The 19,014-nt window shown below is 36.9% G+C and overlaps 1 protein-coding gene across 3 annotated transcripts in view; it reads left to right on the top strand.

The window, feature by feature from the left end:
* The window catches only part of GRID2 (glutamate ionotropic receptor delta type subunit 2), a gene marked incomplete at both ends in the record, with an annotated part of 1,370,777 nt that overhangs the window by 1,098,671 nt on the left and 253,092 nt on the right, over positions 1-19,014 (top strand). For all 3 annotated transcript variants that reach the window (XM_082838450.1, XM_082838451.1, XM_082838449.1), the window contains one exon: positions 1,049-1,187. In XM_082838450.1, the coding sequence (XP_082694576.1) occupies positions 1,049-1,187 (139 nt within the window). The remainder of the gene's footprint in view (positions 1-1,048; positions 1,188-19,014) is intronic.

Genomic DNA, 19,014 nt, shown 5'->3' with positions numbered 1-19,014 from the left:
CATAGAATGTAAACAAGTAAACCATTTAAGTGGTTTAGTAGTACAGTCAAAAGAAGATGTGACAGCACTGGAAGTGAGGAGATGAGGTAGGATTTGGTATGTGGTTTGAAGATAAAGGTGACAGGACTTGCTACCAGATAGGATGTTGGAAAGTTTCTAAGTATTTGGTCTGAGAAATAGAGTGGAGTGGTGCTATTCCCTGAAATAGTGTAGACTGGGGTGTTCATTCAAGAGTGAAAATAAAGCGTTCTGATTCAGATGTGATAAATTTCAGATGCCTATTAAATTCCAAGTGGAAATTATGTAGGCATTTATCTGTAGCTATCTAGAGAGAGTAAAGCTTGAAATATAAATCTGAGAGTCATCAAAGTATACTGTAGATAATATTCAACATCAGGGGACTTGAGATTAGCTGCGGTTGGAATGCGGACAGAACAGAAACAGTTTAGAGACTGAGCCCAAGGACACACCAACATTTAGAAGATGGAGAAGAAGATTCTACAACAAGATTACAAAAGAGTGGTGAGTCAGTTAGGAGTAGATCAAAACACATGTGATGATGCTGAAACCAATAGTCATATGTGTTCTCCCAAGATTATTAATAACCTATGATTCTAGGGAATTTAACAAAAAATAATCTTTTAATATTAGTTATTAAACTAGAAATCTGAAAAGTTATGTTAAATATAAGCATAATAGTATTAATATCTCCTAACTAGTAAATAGTCAAGCCCTTGGATATAAAGTGTATATCTGAGGTTGTAATAAGAGGGTAATTCTAGGGTTGAAGAACAAGCTGGAAGAAATATCATTTAAACATGTTATACTAAATATTTATCATGCTTCTATTTGACTGAGTCTCACATAATCTCATAAACCAGATTCAAATATGAAGTGATGAACGTAAGCAAAATACAGAGATCCATGCTGATGTTATGTGAAAGATTTCTCATTACTGAAAATTTAACTTGCTCTTGAATGTGTATGACTTCAGATTCTAAATAAAGACTTGTTGATGTTCTTTTATTCTCTTTGCTTCTTTCCACAGGTGGGGAAGTCCCATACACAACTCTGGCTACCCGAATGATGATGGGGGCTTGGTGGCTATTTGCTTTGATTGTCATCTCATCTTACACAGCAAACCTTGCTGCTTTCCTCACTATCACCCGCATTGAAAGCTCCATCCAGTAAGTAGACAAAGATTCCACTTGGTACAAAGCATGAGAAATGACAGGCGTGGCCAAAGCTATGTGATGTCTGTTAATATATTTACAACTTCCTTTTGAGTAAAGGCTTAATTTTGTGATGTGCAGACATCACAACATAGTCCAACTCCTGAAAGTACAGTTTTGGTACAGCATTCTTTATACAATAAAATTCTGGGTATAATTTGGACATTGCTTCCCATATTTTCCTGGAAGGATAACACATATTCAGAATTTTAACCTCTGTAAAATATGACTGTGGGCAATATTATTAAAAAGAAGGAAAAGGATACATACTAAAATATATATATTTCAAGTTTGAGATGCTCAGTCTTTGCCTTGAGTCTGTCCCATTATGCACTGTCTGAGTAAATAGTTAGGTAGACACTGGATGATTGATAGATAGGTGATAGGTAGGGAGAGGGAGAGAGAGAGAGAGAGAGAGAATGAGAATGGCTTTCAAGAGGTAAAACCACATTCTGTCTCTTCATTGCATTATAGCTAACATGAGTATTATTGCTGCTGTTTTTCCAGCTACAGTGGTGGTAAATTGCCGTTAACTATACTGTACTTTTGAATCCTGAAAGCTACCTAAGTCAGTGCTTCATTTCACAAATGACTTTCCCATGAGCCCAAAGGCCTTTGATTTACCGTGGCCAGTTTTTCTTTATGTGGTTTCATACCATAAGGTCAGGTCAGTGCCACAGTACAGCTTCTGCCTTATTAGAACATAGTGTTCTGTATATTGTTTTACGAAAAATTTCTCTGAAAATTTTATTAATCCAAAATCAAGGTAGTTTGAACTTTCGTAAAGTTAAAAAACATTTATTTCTCAACAAAGTTGACAGTTCAAGATTAGAATAATTTAACTTTGTCAAGGAATTAATTAGGGATTTACTTCATCCTTAAGAGAAAACTTGAATTCTTCTTGCCTTTAAAATAGTATGTAAATGAATTCCATTAGTAGTTGCAAAATTATTATAGCACAATACTAAAATAAAGTCAAGAATTAATGATCTAAAAAGAAATAGGGTATTTTCTTCAACTGCTTGTGTATATAAATTGAAACCTCAAAATTCAGCTACTAATAGTCAATTATTTCATTCATTTATGAAAATGATGTTCCCAACTTCTCATCAAATCAGTCTTAAGTTGTTTTCCCAGCTATTTCTTTGGTGCAGAACCTTCACATCCTTTTAACTTACTACCCTTGTAGCCAGTTCTACGTGTGGCATAAGTTATAAGTGATCCAGAGTGAAGCGCATGTAAAATTTAAGCTCATGACCCCATCAGAGTCCTATTTTAAGCAATAATGAAAATGATTACACTTTCCCAGCCCAAGAAATCAATGAATTAGTAAAATTGTGCAAATAATAATTAACATTTATTGAGCACTCACAAGATGCCAGACTTTGTACTAGATGTTTGACGTGCATTGGCTTATTTAATACTTACAACCATCTTCTGGAATGCATACTACTTATTAATAACCCATTTTACAACTGAAGTTGAAAAGATAAGTAACTTGCCTCAAATCATGCAGCTAATAAGTGATTGGTTAAAGACCAGACCTTAAATCTGTCTCATTCCTGAATCTGTGTTCTAACTATGCCACACTAGTCCCCGTTCCACACCCTTGTACATTTGTATGGCTAGTTGCTTTTTAGGGAACTTTATAAAGGATGTGTCATAGCCTCATTCATTGCTAAGTATAGTGATGTAAAGGATGACATTATTCAAATCCTCAATTTGTCTGAGGAAATAAAGTATCAGAAGTTAGGAGATTTTTGTGTTGGGTCGATTGTCTGGGCGTATATCCCAGCATGAGCTAATTATGTCTATAATTGATACCTGCCACTCAGGGTAAGACTGCTTGCCAGACCAGTCAATGGAAATCACATTAAGAAAAACAGTTTGAAAAAATTAAAATGGAGCATTTTAATCTCACTAATATACTTCTTGTCAACTTTGTTTTACATGTTATATTTTAAGAGTACTTAAAGTACATAGGTTTTTACTATGTAGCTCAGATCTGACTTTGAAATATTTTAAAATAAATGAATGAAGAACATTTTAAATAACTGATTTTATGTAGCATGTGACAATCATAAATAATAAAAATTATGGATATTATTCACTGAGAATTTATTATGAATTTATCAAGCATATATATATATATATATATCCCCTTTATTACTCAAAATTACCCTAATAATACAACTACTACTATGATTCCTACTTTGTAGATCAAGAAACAGAAATTTGGAAGTTAACTGCTCACTAGCACACAGTGAATAGTGTCGGAGCTGGAAATCTAACCTACATCAATCCAATAGCAATTCATGACTTTACCTACCGAAGTTTTTCTTTATCTTACAATTTGTTTCTTGCTGGTTCTTAAAATTTGTTTGCTTGAGCCGCCCTTTCACTGAGGTCGCAGGCCTCATGGTGTGTGTATATCTGAGCTATTTAGTCATTACAACTTTGCCAGCATTCGTTAGTATCTAGACTTTCATGCAATAGCAGTGGGAGCAAAAGCCTCTGTCACATTTTTACACCCATAGGATTTTCTAAAGTAAAATCTAATGGGAAAAGATCCTAATTGCACATGATGTTTCCCTCAGGTGTAGCTTTCCACAATCCAAAATAACTGAACATTCATTTTTTTAACAAATTATTTCTTTCTAATGCCAACTCATATTATTAAAAGTCAACATTGGGTATAATGAATCTCCCCTTCCTTCTAATCTTTTCACTAGGTTAATTATGAAAGGGGAAAATCAGAGCCAAATAAGTTAAAAGAGACCTAATTCTCTCCCCAAACTTAAAGATAGCTTCTAATTTCATGCTTCAGCTGTGTTGGTAAACATAATTGTAATGTTTCTTGGAAACATTCAAAGTTCCATTTATAACTAATGTCAAACTTTCTTGGAAAATTCTAAGTCTGATTTTTCTTAGAAAAGCAAAAACTCTTTTCACAAAACCGTGCACTGTCATTCTTCTTAATCATTCACATTCATGAGATTTGCTCATCATTAAATGAAGCAGTGCTCATCAGGGTACCTTTTCCCAGGCCAATTGCTGTTCCATTAACAAACATCTACCATCCACATCTTTATTCCCAAAATTCAAAGTCACTTCTGCACACCAGGAGAGGCAGAGGTGGCTAGCTGGTAACCACAAATCTGATCTCTTTTCCTCTGAGTCTGTTTCTTGGCTACTGTAAATAATGCTTCAGTGAACATAGGGGTGCATAATCTTTTCAATTCAAAAGAACATAATCTTTTCCAATTAGTATTTGCACTTTATTTGGATAAATACCCAGGAGTGGAATTTGTGGATCGTACTCTAGTTCTGGTTTAAATTGCTTGAGGAACCTCCATACGGTTTTCCATAGTGGCTGCACCAATGCACAGGGTTTCCTTTTCTCCACCTTCTCACCAACGCTTATTACTTGTTGCCTTTTTGATAATAGACATTCTGACAGGTGCGAGGTGGTAGCTCATTGTGGTTTTGATTTGCATTTCCTGGTGATTAGTGGTGTTGAGCATCTTTTCATGTGCCTGTTGGCCATCTGTATGTTAAATGTCTGTAATTTATACAGACATTTGGAAAAAATGTCTATTCAGATCCTCTGACCATTTTTAATCTGGTTGTTTGTTTTTTTAATGTCAAGTTGTATGAGTTCTTTTTATATTTTGGATATTAACCCCTGATCGGGTATATCATTTGCAAATATCTTCCCCCATTCAGTAGGTGGCCTTTTCATCTTGTTGATAGTTTCTTTCACTGTGCAAAAGCTTTTTAGTTTGATGTAGTCCCATTTGTTTATTTTTGCTAATCCATGTATAACTTTTGAATCTCCCCAAACTTAACTAATAATAGCCTACGGCTGACTTGAAACCTTACCAGCAACATAAACTGTTAATTAACATGTATTTTGTGTGTTATATATATTATATACTTATTTTTACAATAAAATAAGCTAGACAAAAGAAAATATTATTAAAAAATCATAAGGAAAACTATTTATGGTACATATATGATTTTAATGAAGAAAAGTCCATGAATAAGTGGACCCTCACAGTTCAAACCCACATTGTTCAAGGGTCAACTGTAGATATTTAAACACTGTGCTAGGCATTTAGTCTATAAATGTATTTAGGTATTATCCCTGAGTCACAATTTATTCGGCGAGATAACAGTGAAGAATTCAATGACATAGGGCTCTGATAAATTATTTATAAAATGCTGTATGAACACAGGGAAGGAGTGATTTAAGTCAATAACTTGGAGAGAAGGGGAGGAGAGAGGAAAAAAAACTATTAGACATCACAGAGGTTCTCTGGTGTATCATCGGAGAGTTTGATCTTAAAGGATAAATTTCAACATACTGAAGGAGTGGCTTATAGCAGAGGTATGAAACTCCTAGGAGAATATCTAGCAAAGGGTGGGTTATCAAAATGTGTTCATCTCCTTCATGGATTGAGATAGGTGATGTGACGGTGACAGGAAGTGAAATAGAAAAGGAGGGTAGGACCACATCTTGAAGGGCATGATAAAGCTCGTTACGGAATTTGGAGTTTTTCCTGGAGATAATGAAGAGTGACATCATTTAAGAAAGACAGCTTTATCTGTGGAGAGGAAGATAGGCCAGAGAAAAATGGAGGAGCATATGGAAACTCATTGCAGGTATCTAATAAACGTATATTTATGGTGTTTAACAGTATGTCTCTACTTGATATAAACCTGATCACATATCTTCTTGTTTCATGGGCTCCTTATGTGGAACTGTCTAAGGATTAAGGGTAATTTAAGAGAAATCTGGCTTGAGAAACTTTATATCTCTAGGCTAACATTTACATTTCTTGTGAATGTAGGAGTATTGCGTCAGTTTATTTTTTTAAGATATTTTAAAAAAGGATGTGGTTTACTACCTCTTAGTTAAATAGATAGGGACGAAGAGAGTTACTAATGTGAGGAAATTCTAGAAGTCACTCTGGTTAGGCTACTTTTCAGATGCCAAAAATTTGCATCTCCGGGTTTGCTATTTCTGGACCCCATCCTGCCTATTAATTACTTTTAACCTTGAGCCATCAGAAAAGAAATAAGACATTTTTATTCCATTTTAATACATTTTCTTCTTATAAAAGTAACACAGGGCTATTTTGAGAAAATTAGAAAGTAGAGTAAAATTTTCTAGGACAAAGCATTAATAATCCATAATTTGTCATAAAGCAGTAAGTTCTGTTAATATTTAAGCAAACTTTCTTTTAACTGTTTATTTTGAAGCAATTATATATACACAGGAAATTGCAAAGTCAGTGCAATTATAGCACAGAGATATCCCATATACCCTTCACCAAGTTTCCCCCAATGGTTACATCTTCAGTAATTACAGTACAGTATCAAAATCAGGAAATTGACATGGGTACTAGGTATACATATAGCACTGTGCCATTTTATCCCAAGTTTAGAATCTCTAACCACCACTGCAATACAAGACTACTCCTCCATCATTACAAAAATCTCCCGCATTCTACCCCTGTGTAGTCACACTCGCACCTTCTTCCCCACCATCCGCAGCTCTTGGTAACCACTGATGTTCTCCACTCATTCTAAGAGTGTTATATAAGTTGAATCATACAATATGTGGCCTTTTGAAATCAGCTTTTTTTTCACTCAGCAAAATGCCCTTGAGGTCCATCCAAGTTGTTGCATGCATCAGTAGTTCATTGTTTTTTATTGCTGAGTGGTATTTACCTATTTTTGTTGTTTCTAGTTTGTTTAAAATTTACCTATTGAATGGCATTTTTGTTGTTTCCAGTTTTTAGCTATTACAAATAAAACTGCTAAGAACATTTATGCTCAGCCTTTTGCGCAGATGTTTTCATTTCTCTGGCATAAAAGCCCAGGAGTGTGATCGTTGGGTCGTGCGGTAGGTGTGTGATTAGTTTTTAAGAAACTGCCAAACTGTTTTCCAGAGCGCCTGCACCATTTTACATCTCCGCCAGCAACATATGGGGGACCCAGTTTCTCTGCATCCTTGTCAGCATTTGGTGCTGTCACTTTTTAAAATTTTAGCCCTTCTGATAGGAATGTAGTAATATCTTACTGTCATCTTAATTTGCATTTCCCTAGTGACTACTGATGTTGAGCATCTTTTCATGTGTTTTTTGTCATCCTTATATCCTCTTGCATGAAAGGTCCCTGTATGTCTTTGTCCATTTTCTACTTGGACTGTTTGCTTTTTTACCATTGAGAGTTCTTTACATATTTCTAGATACAAGTTCTTTGTCAGACATGTGGTTGGCAAATATTTTCTCTTAGTCTATTGCTTGTTTTTTTTCATCCTCTTTGCAGGGTCTCACATAGAACAAACGTTTTTGATTTTGATGAAGTCAAATTTACCAGTTATTTTTTATGGATTTTGTACTTTTGACGTCGTGTCTAAGAGTCTTCAAGGAACTCCTAGGTCCCCAAAATTTTCAACTGTTTTATGCTAAAACTTTTATAGTTTTACATTTCACATTTAAATCTATCATCCATTTTGAGTTAAGTTTTGTACTAGGTGTAAAGTTTAGGTTGAGGTTCATTTTTTGCCTATGGATATTCAAATGTCCAGGAGTGTTTTCTGGGAAAAAAACCAAAAGAACAAACTATCTTTCCTTCATTCAATTGCTTGTGCACTTTGTAAAGAAAAATCAGTTCTCATACTGTGTGAGTCTATTTCTGGGTTCCCTATCCTGTCCTATTGATCTAGGTATCTGTCTCTCTGCCAACAGCATAGATTTGATTACTGTAGCTTGAAATTGAGGATAACGGATTCCTCCCACTTACTCTTTTTTTTTTTTTCAGAATTATTTTAGCTATTCTACTTCCTTTGCCTTTCCATATAAATTTTAGAATGATCTTGTCTATATCTGCAAAAAAGTAATGCTAGAATTTTAATAGGAATTGCATTAAACCTGTGTATCAGTTTGGGGAGTATTCACATCTTTACTATGTTAAGTCTTCCAATTTATGAACGCAGTATATCTCTCTGCTTATTTAGATTTTTAATTTCTTCTATCAACATTTTGTAATTTATAGCGTATAAGTCTTATATATGGTAGAGTTATACCTAAGTATTTATTTTTATCCCAGTGATTTTAAATGGTATTGGATCTTTGAATTTGGCTTCCACATATTCATTGCTAGTATAAAAATACGGTTTTTTATATGCTGATTTTATCTTGTGATCCTGATGTGAGTTCAGGGGTTCTAGGAGTTTTGGTAGATTCTTTGGGATTTTCTATGTAAACCTTCATGCCATTTACAAAACTGAGCAGTTGTGTTTCTTTCTTTCTCACCTGTATGCCTTTTATTTCCTTTTGTTGCCTTTTCTGTGATGACTAGAACTTCTGATACTACGTCAAATAAGCGTGGTGAGAGTGGACATCTCTATTTTGTTCTCTGTCTTGGGGAAGCATTCGGTCTTTCACTATTAGGTGTAAGGTTAGCTGTAGGGTTTTCGTAGGTATTCTTTGTCGAGTTGAAGAAATTCTTTTCTATCCTTAGTTTTCTATGTGTTTTTATCATGAATGGATGTTAGATTTTGTCAAATGCTTTTTTTCCCGTCGACCGATATGCTCAGGTGATTTTTTTCTCCTTTAGCCTGTTTGGTGGATTACATTGTTTGATTAGTGAACTATTTTCAGAATGAGGTAGAGGCTAACTCTATTTCCCCCTCCTATTCCTTCTCCACCTTTTCCCCTAAATCTTGGTTTTCTTCTTAATTTTCTTCCTCTATTGATATGAGGCAATAAAAGAGCCTGACTTTCCCTGCCTGCAGCTCTACTTATTATTGTCTTTTCTCCTACCTCAGCTATTGCTTCCTTCTATCCATTATCTTCCCATTCCAGTTTACCCTCCAGAGTGTAGAGTCCAGACAGTTACCTTCTTACATCCTTAAAATTGGCTCTAAAGCCTCCATTATTACCTCATTCTATCAAAATAAAGTTCAATTCCATCAACAGAGCTTATTAAACCATTCAAAAGCTGATCAGCTTCTTTTTTGCCTACTAGCACCAATTAATTCATTCTCACACTTGTTCATGCTCCAGTAAAGTCAAACTTTTATAGGATATTTCATGCTTCTTTGGAGTTTCCATGCTGTTCCCACTCACTGAAATGACCCAGAACTGCATTCTCTTCTGGCATCTTCTGTTAGCTCAGGCACAATTAGTCATTACACATGTGTCTTCTCTTTGAGAGTGTACATTTTTCAAAGACAAGGACTATGTCACCTTCATATTTGTTCCCCTAATCCTTCTCAGAGTACCTGGCACAGAGTATTAATAAGAGCAGCTAACAATGAGTGCTTGCTATGTGACAGACACTCTCCTAATGCTTTGCGTAGATTTTCTCATTTAATCCTCATACTAGCCCTATGAGAGATATATTATTTTCATCTCCTTTTTGAAGATGACAAAACTAAAAGCTAGGGTAGTAAACCCAGGCAGTTGGCACTAGAACCTCTGTCTTCACCAGTGGATCATATAGTCTGCAATTAGCAAATACACTAAATCTTTACTGAATGAAATAAATAAATAATATATGCATGAATACATGAATGATGAAAACCATCAGTATCATTATAAGTTGCTTTGAAAAATAAAGATTTGCAGAAGAGAATTAATGGCTGAATTATATTTAGCTAAGTCAATTCCAGATATTTCTAAGTTGCATGGTATCCTAGAAACAGACACCAGAGCCATGGACTCAAATAAATTTGCATTTAAAATCTCTCCCACTTAGTAGCAAATGATCTTGTCATTTTCCGTAATTATTTTAAGCCTTATTTTCCCTAAGAGTAAGAAGAGAATGAGTTCAACTTCATAACTTTTAGTATAAAGAATAAATGGGGGGAAAAAAGACATAAATAACAGCACAGTTCCTGGACACACCCTACCTAGGATTTGCTTCCATTTTTCTCCTTGCTCCCAGGAGCTCATGTAAAAGTCCTTGAACTCTTCTTCCCTTCACTCTCATTTTTGGTGGTACTGATAACTATTCTTTTTACCATTTTGTCCACAATTTCATACACTCAGTTATTTCCTTTACCTGGTTCAGCTAAACCTCAAAGTTCCCTGTTGCTGCTGCTGTTGTTTCTGACACAGCTACCACCGCCCTGCCCTACTTCATGGGTGTCGTCTTCTTGCCCTGCCCCTTAATCCTCCAAGCCCCTCAAAGGTAAAAAACTGTCTCTCAGCAAGCCTTATCTGATCTTAAGCCTAAATAAGGACTTAGGAGGGAGGTGCAAGAGGGAGGAGATATGGGGATATATGTATATGTATAGCTAATTGACTTTGTTATAAAGCAGAAACTTACACACCATTGTAAAGCAATTATACTCCAATAAAGATGTTTAAAAGAAAAATAAGGATTTAGCCAAATGGTTCATTCTGTTGTCTCACTTTAGCTTAACTATCATGAAGATTAAGTTGCTACTGTTAGTGACTAACACTTAACCCAGGTCAGGATATCTATGTGTCAGGCACGTTTTCTCTTCTAACTCATCTTTCGTAACCTGTAGCTGTATACCACTTCCTCTGTGTAGTTTTCCACAGAGTTTTCATAACTGAATTTAGTGGCTCCCTTTTTTGAATGCCTTTGCATCTACCTTGTTTACACTCTGAGCAACATCTAGCCTTGTACTGGAGTATTATTCTACTTGTTTTACCTTCCCAATTACAATATATGTTCTCGAGGGTGGTTTTATGACTTGTATTAACACAGTGCCTTATGTAGTACCTTACTGAGTACACAGTTGGTTACAAGTAAATATTCATTGAATGAATGAACCAGAAAAGGATTTCTTAGAGTCTGGCTTGAGACTATGGAACTCCGTGACTTGTTTATAGCCTCATAAGAAATCAGAAAGAAATATGAAAGCCATTTCTTTGTTCTTTTATTCCAGGAGAAGACAGGGAGCCCAGAATGGTATGTTCTCTCAGTTTCCTTAGTGTCTCACCTACTTCCGTCTTTCAGTAGGAGGCTATTTCTTAGCTCTCAGCAGGGAATTGCACACTTTATTAGGAACAGCCAAAATCAAGGTGGCTGGAGTGAGCTGGGCCTGATTCATACTGCTTTTTATGTTTTGGTTTACTATAGAATTGTATAAACTTAGCTCCAGAGTACACAGTCATAGCAGACAGAGGAAGACATTCATCTCCTTACTCTATACTGTTCAGTGTCAAAATGGCTTACTTGTCAAAGCCCTTAAGTACTACAGTGATGGATGTTTTGTAAACATATAGCCGTCTAGATGTTATAGACAGAATTTTGTCTTTCTTTTTGGAAAACAAAAACTCTCAGAAGTATGCTGGTCTTTCACAGCCACTCTTCAGTGAGGATTTAATTAAAAGTTGTCTCCAGCTTTTTTTGTGACTCCCAGGAGCAGGGCTATTTTAGCATTGTTATAGACTCTGTTTACACTGAGCTCACCGAGATGAAAACTTTGCCAAACTAATAAGCTCCCACAACCCCTAAAATGATCTCCTTCTTCTGGACAAGCTGAATCATTCTAAAGAAGTCAAATCCTCACCTCGTTCTCTCTCTCAGCCTTAGTCATCTAAGCCTAAAAACCTATTAAGTTCTCAAGAATATAAATTCCTGTATCCTCTCTATTTCTTGTTATTTTCCTGCCTTACCTGAAGTCAGCCAAATAAATAACTTCTATCTACCACAAGTATGAGAATATGGTAAAACTCTTATACTTGGGAGCACTCTGCTCAGTCATTTTAGAGGAGCCAGTGCACATGGGGCAGGCTTTTGTGAAATTAATGTAGAAGGGTAAAGAAGATGTGGTACATATATACAATGGACTATTACTCGGCCATAAAAAGGAATGGAATTGGGTCATTTGTAGAGACATGGATGGACCTAGAGACTGTCATACAGAGTGAAGTAAGTCAGAAAGAGAAAAACGAGTATCATATATTAACGCATATACGTGGAATCTAGAAAAATGGTACAGACGAAGCTATTTCCAGGCCAGGGATAGAGATGCAGACGTAGAGAACAGACGTGTGGACACAGTGGGAGAAGGGGAGGGTGGGGACGAACTGGGAGATTAAAATTGACATAAGTACACTACCATGTGTAAAATAGATAGCTAGTGGGAACCTGCTGCATAGCACAGGGAGCTCAGCTCAGTGCTCTGTGATGACCCAGATGGGTGGGATGGGGGCAGGAGGGAGGTCCAAGAGGGAGGGGTTATATGTATACATACAGCTGATTCACTTCACTGTACAGCAGAAACTAACACAACATTGTAAAGCAATTATACTGCAATAAAAAAATTAAAAAAACTTTTTAAATTAAAATAAAATTTTAAAATGTAGAAGTGTAAGTGATGGACCTGGGTGACAGTGGAATATGTAGGCAGAGTTGTTCAGCAGAACACTGCTGAAGAGGACTGGAGACCTAGCTTTGAGTGTTCAAGTCTCTTTCCTGCTTCTGAGTAATAAGGTAAGTTTTTAAACCACTTTGTACCTTACTTTTCCGTCTTTGAAAATGTGATCCATTCCTTCTCCACAAGTATTTGTCCCACAGTTTGAATTGAGTTACTTTCAGTGTCTCTTCAACTATAAACTTCTATATCAACTACACAAATGAGGTATCTTATTAAACAAGATCTAAGATAATGATAAAAATATATTTGCGTAGATTACTCAATAAAAGAAACCCTAGACTGAAAGGAAACTCTTTTTCACCATTTTTCTCATTCTGTTTTTCTTGTCCCATCTTGCTTTCCCAGTGCAGCACACCATCCTGCCAGCGATCCTGGTGTGCTGACCTCCACCCTCCGCTAAGTACCTGCTTGACTCCGTTAGTTCTCTGATTCTCTTAGCTCCTCCACAAGCTCCTAACAGATATCTAAAGATAGTCTATTCATTTATTTATTTCTTGTTTGTTTGTTTTTGTTTTTGTTTTTGTTTTGCGGTAAGCAGGCCTCTCACTGTTGTGGCCTCTCCCGTTGCGAAGCACAGGCTCGGGACGCGCAGGCTCAGTGGCCATGGCTCACAGGCCCAGCCGCTCCACGGCATGTGGGATCTTCCCGGACCGGGACACGAACCCGTGTCCCCTGCATCGGCAGGCGGACTCTCAACCACTGCGCCACCAGGGAAGCCCAGTCAATTTATTTTTAATGGCTTTCTCCTCCACCACCCCCCACCCACACACACACACACACACACATGCACATACTCACTACACACACCCCTACTACAGCCCCTATTTCTCCAACCCTGATCTTTTAGCCTAAGGACAATTTTGGAAATCACCAGATGCCCCAGATCATGGCAAGTTTCCAAGAGGGCAAAGAACAAGATCTGCAGCCAGCTGGCTGGGCTGCTTTGTCAGATGACGATTGTAATCTTCTGAGAGGGATGCAGAACTCTCAACATTTGCTACTGAATGGGGGGTGGGGAGCACATTAAAAAACAGTTCGCGGGGCTTCCCTGGTGGTGCAGTGGTTGAGAGTCCGCCTGCCGATGCAGGGGACATGGGTTTGTGCCCCGGTCCAGGAAGATCCCACATGCCGTGGAGCGGCTGGGCCCGTGAGCCATGGCCGCTGAGCCTGCGTGTCCGGAGCCTGTGCTCCGCAACAGGAGAGGCCACAACAGTGAGAGAGGCCCGTGTACCGAAAACAAAACAAAACAGTCCGCATATTTATAATGTGAGTGACTGTGAATAAGAGCTGACTCTGAGCATTAAGACATGCATTTTATATCTGCTTTTCGTTGACATTTCTCAAAAAAGCTATATACCTAACTGGGAATAGAGGATAGTTTCTCTGGATGATTCAAAAAAATCTTTTTCAGAGAAATCCAGAGACCTACTGTACTGCAAAGAAGGAAAATATCTTTTGTATTTGGGAAATTTTAACTTATCAATAGACACTTGGTCCCCTGCTCTGTATTATGAAGAGTGAGAATTTTTGTTTTAGTAAGAAAGATTCATTAGAATCTTCACTGAAACAGTGACCTTCCACCTTATTTTGACAGTAACATTTCCCTGGGTCTTCAAATAGGCTATTAAATTAGCCCTACTGTTATTTCTGATAAATTCCTCCTCTCTAGTTATTTCTTTCCACTATGAATAATTTGATAATGTGATTAATGTTTTGAGCTCCTTCAAAGACCTTATAGGGAAAAAAATTACAAATTACTATTGATTCCTCATTTGAATCCACACTGTATTTTATTTGGGTCATTGTTTTATGTAGTAATATTGTGTATTATTGTTTCACAGCTTGTTAGTGGCCCAGCTGTCGGGTACTGGATCAATGGTTCAGTTTCAGCCTTGGAGGGTATATTGTATAAAGTTTTTTCCGTAAGTCAGCACTGGCCCTGACTCTAATTAACATTTTCAGTGTTGATTTGAAGTATGGAATAGGGAGTAAGCTTATTAAATATGCAGATTACTTTATAATGAGTAGGGGTGATTATTGACTAGAACCACACTGTAAGAATTCATTAAGGACCTTGACAAATTAAACAAGGTGATTAGAAATGAGATGAAGTTTAATAGGGACAAATATGTGATAATTCACTCAGAGCTGGAAAGAACAAACTCTGTGTACGTGTGTGTGTGTGTGTGTGTGTGTGTGTATAATTTAAAATTGGGGGATGTAGGCAGTTTCAGAATGAATCATCTGTCAGTTGTAAATTTGAAATGTAGCATTGGTGTTTATAAAGAAAATGACCAAAGTCACCTAGCAGTAGATAAGTTGTTCAGGACTTTTAAACTACTGTGATCTATTTATAAGGTCCATAACTTATGCAAAAATTGCAATAGAAGAGAAAAAAGATGGCCTAGTTAATTACAAAGTAAAAAAGGGAGTAATAGATCCTGTGAGTAAAAGTAAAGGGATTTAGTGTTTAACTCAGCAAAGAGAAGGCTGAAGGAAGAAAATGAAAAAGAAATGTTTTATTACATAAAGAAATAGTGTTCTGGAGGTGGTGAGTAGCTATTGTCCATGTGACTGAGAACAAAATGAGAGGATTATTTGAAATGGGGGGGTTTAGGTTAGGCATGAGTAAGGACTGCCTGGTGTTAAGTTTTGTAAGTCATAAAAATGTCTTAGGAAGAAAAAGTCAGTTTTGGAGGCTGGCTTATGTACCTTAAGGAATGTAATCAAATTATGTGATACCTCCAGGAACTCTCAACTCTCTGATGCTATGATTGTATTAGGATTCTTTCTTAACATCACTTAGAAATTTGTTGATCCTCAGGGAAATTCATGGAGATTACTCAAGTCCTTCCTGTATTTTCAAGGATATAGGAACATGAAAATCTAAATTTACTATTCTACTATTGAAGTATATTGGATTATTTGAGGATATTGTCCTAACAAATTTTACAATTAGCTGACAATCAATAGTAAATGTAATGCGATGCTGGCCATACAAATTTAGAATAATTCCATATTTGTTCATATTGTCCTGTGTAAATAAATATTGCATCTTCATGATATGTAAGAAACAAACTGCACAGGAAAATTGCAGAGCAATTGAATTCACAGAATATTCGGCCTTTTGCAGTGGAGTTTTGCTTAATTAGTATGTATATATGTGTGTGTGTGTGTGTGTGTGTGTGTGTGTGTATGTACATCATGAAAGACTACTTTATTTGACTAATAGGCCATTTAAAATAGAGAACAGAGTCATAAATGATAATTCTGTCAGCAGGTGGAAAAATGTAATGTCTGCCACATATCAGGATGCATGACATGACGAAATTATTTCCTAGCTTATAATGTGGGTCAACAAGTCAGGCAAGACAATCAGAGTTTCAGATGACTGTTTTCTCGCATTTATTTAGCATTGTCATTTTGGAGAGAGTTTAACCATCATTTTTATTAATTACTGCCTCCCAGCAGCAAGAAGGACAGAGTGCTTCCTCCTTCCTCTGGGTTCTTTAAAATGACCTATCATATCCACAAGTCTGAATCAACTTCTAAAAAGTGTATGGGGACTGCAAGTCTCTCCAAGTGCACCTAGTCTCTGATATCCATCTATCTCAAATGCATCTATTTTACATGAATTTCCAATATTACCTGTGACCATCCTGTCTATACCACGTGGCAGATAGGGGTGCTTTTGACTACTCTTCGGGGGGAAATATTCCAAAATCTCTCGGGAAAGACTTGAAAGTCATCTCCTGGCATGTAATCCTCCATGCCTAGTAATCTACCATGTAGGGACAGTGTTTGGAAGGGGGCAATGCCCTCCTATGAGTACCTCTACACACTTTTTCTAGACCAAGCACATTTGGAATTCTGATGGATATTTAAATAGTTTTTTAAAGAAGTTCAGAGCACAGAGACCTGAAGCCATCTTTTATCTAATTTACTCTGGTGAACCACATAAGGTTGGGCGTGAGGGTATGTGAAGGATGTAGGACAGAAGCGGGGAGAGGGACAGAACAGAGGGGCTGGAGAGGGAGGCACCACTCAGGCCTTATTCGAGCATCCCACATGGAGCCCTTCTCATCCGCTCACCCTCCTCTGTAAATCCCCAGTCCTCTTTGGTCCTCATATGGTTCCTCTAATAAAACACCCTCTCCAACCGGGGGGCCTCCCTTGGGAAACTCTCCCTGTCTCTGCAAGTAAAGGAATCCTAGCCCTCTGCCTTGCCTGATATCCTTCAAACTTGTCAGCCTCAGACTTCAGACTTCTGCTGTCTTGAAAACGAAAAAAAATTCTGACACCATGAGAGAAAGAAAAACACAAACACATCCTCTCCACTAGAGATGGCTGTGTCTGGGTTCCTCCTGAATTACCTTGCTCCATAAATTATACTATTTTAGGCTATACAATCTCATCTTCTATGAGAGAAGTGTATTTCCTTCACTACTGTGACTTTGACCTTAATCTTTTTAAAATAAGAAACCTAGCATTATTGGGCTAAAGAATATCCAACTCTTTCCTGAGCCTGCTTTCATGAAATATCGTTAGCCCTCATGCACTTAAAATAGTTCTCACTGAGCTCTTCAGTATGGACTGAACCATCTGCAAACCAGATTTTCTTCTGACATCAGGGAGTGTTAAGAGTCCTGCTTACCGTGCCATTTACCCTTGATACCCTTTATGTTTCATCAGACTTCCTTTCCAAACTTGTATATGAGGAGCTGGGAAAACTTCACTGAGCAAAAGGAGCTACTAGGATTCAGAATGTGGTTTCTCAAAGGACAAATGGTCATTAGCTACATTGCAGTAGGAGACAGGAAGCCTTTCCATATGCTTATCTGTTCTCCTATAAGTAGAGCATTCATATTATTGAGACTTCTTCGTCTTTATGTAAATACTCAACCCTTGAAAGAAAAAAATCCTAAAGTTCAGCTTTCTATAATAACACTCAGTATTACCAAAGGTGACTATTCTCTCTTTGTTCTGGTGCCTATCTCTTCTTTAGCTACTAAAATCGTGAATTCTTTTACATTTTTTTAATCATTTCAGTTAGCAGAGTTAGTTGAGCAATTTTCTTCACCACTTCAGTTTGCTTCTGATATTTTAATCAGAAATCACTCATCAAACCAACCACAAAATTGTCGTCTCTGTTTCCACACTGCTGAATAAGTATCCCTCTCAGGAATAGACATTCCACCTTGTACTGGATCCTGTGTTTACCAGAACATTGGACTATACCTCAGCTTTTCCAGATATTTTGTTTCAGTCCTATTTGTTTAATTTTTCTTTGTATTTGCCTTGCCTCTGAATTTATTTATGGCAAACTGTCTTGTTTGCAAACAATTCACTGGTGGTCCAATAAAGCTTTTGCAGCTGATTTTGATACAGGGAAAATTTCCAAAGCTCCCTTTTAAAAAGTTGTGTTTTCTAAAAAAAAAAAAAGTTTTTTTCCTACAAAATACTGCTGGCCATGATTAATCACCCACAGAATGGCTGGTAATATATAGTAAAAATCCCATTTTTATGCAATGCTAGTTTACTGGGAATGCTGGTTTTCCAAAATGAAAGCATCTTTCTAATAAAGAAATGCAGGCAAAACAAATGAACCTCATTGATTGCTATTTTTCAGACCCTGGGCTAGGTTCTGAGTTTCAAGATAAATAAAATAAATAAATAAATAAATAACATTAAAAAAAAAATCATGAGCATCAGTAACATGCATTCGAATGAGGAAAGCAAAGAAGTAAAATTTCGAACCACAATGCTAAGGTGTGAACATATTTTAAGTATTAGAAGAGCACAGAAGAAGCAGCTGAGTTTGATCTTGAAGGGAAAAAATTCACCAGGGAAGACCAGGAAAGATCTTAAGCTGAGAAAACACCTACCAAGCAAGGAATGATGAAATGGTCTGTTTGCTGTATAATGTGAATAGAAATGAAGCAAAAGGTTGTTTTTGAAAATGAAAAAAAAGAAGTTTTTAGGCCAAATTTTGGAAGGATCTTGAATGCTACAGAGTTTGAACCATTTTCTAAGGGCCGTGAGGTATACAGGAAGTATTTAAATAAGTGAGGGATGGGATCAGATTTGAATATTAGAAGGAGCACGTTAGCTGTGGTATGGAGGATGGATTAGAGGTAGGTGGGAGTAGAGATAGGGGAAAAGCGTAGAAATAATTTTCTAGGTAGAAATGATGAGGGTATTGGCAACGGAAAGGCAAAGGTAGTGACAGATTCCCAAGTTTTAGGAGGTAAAAATGTACAAAACTTCATGAGAGGTTAGATGGGGTGTGGGAGTTAAAGGCCACGGGTGAGGAAGAGCTTTAGCTGAGATGAATCTGTTGGTGGGAAAAAT

Source organism: Leucopleurus acutus (genome assembly GCF_964270905.1).
Source record: "Leucopleurus acutus genome assembly, chromosome: 4".
NCBI classification, from domain to species: Eukaryota; Metazoa; Chordata; class Mammalia; order Artiodactyla; family Delphinidae; genus Leucopleurus; species Leucopleurus acutus.
Note: the sequence above shows the minus strand (reverse complement) of the source record. Positions and strands in the feature narration are given on the sequence as shown.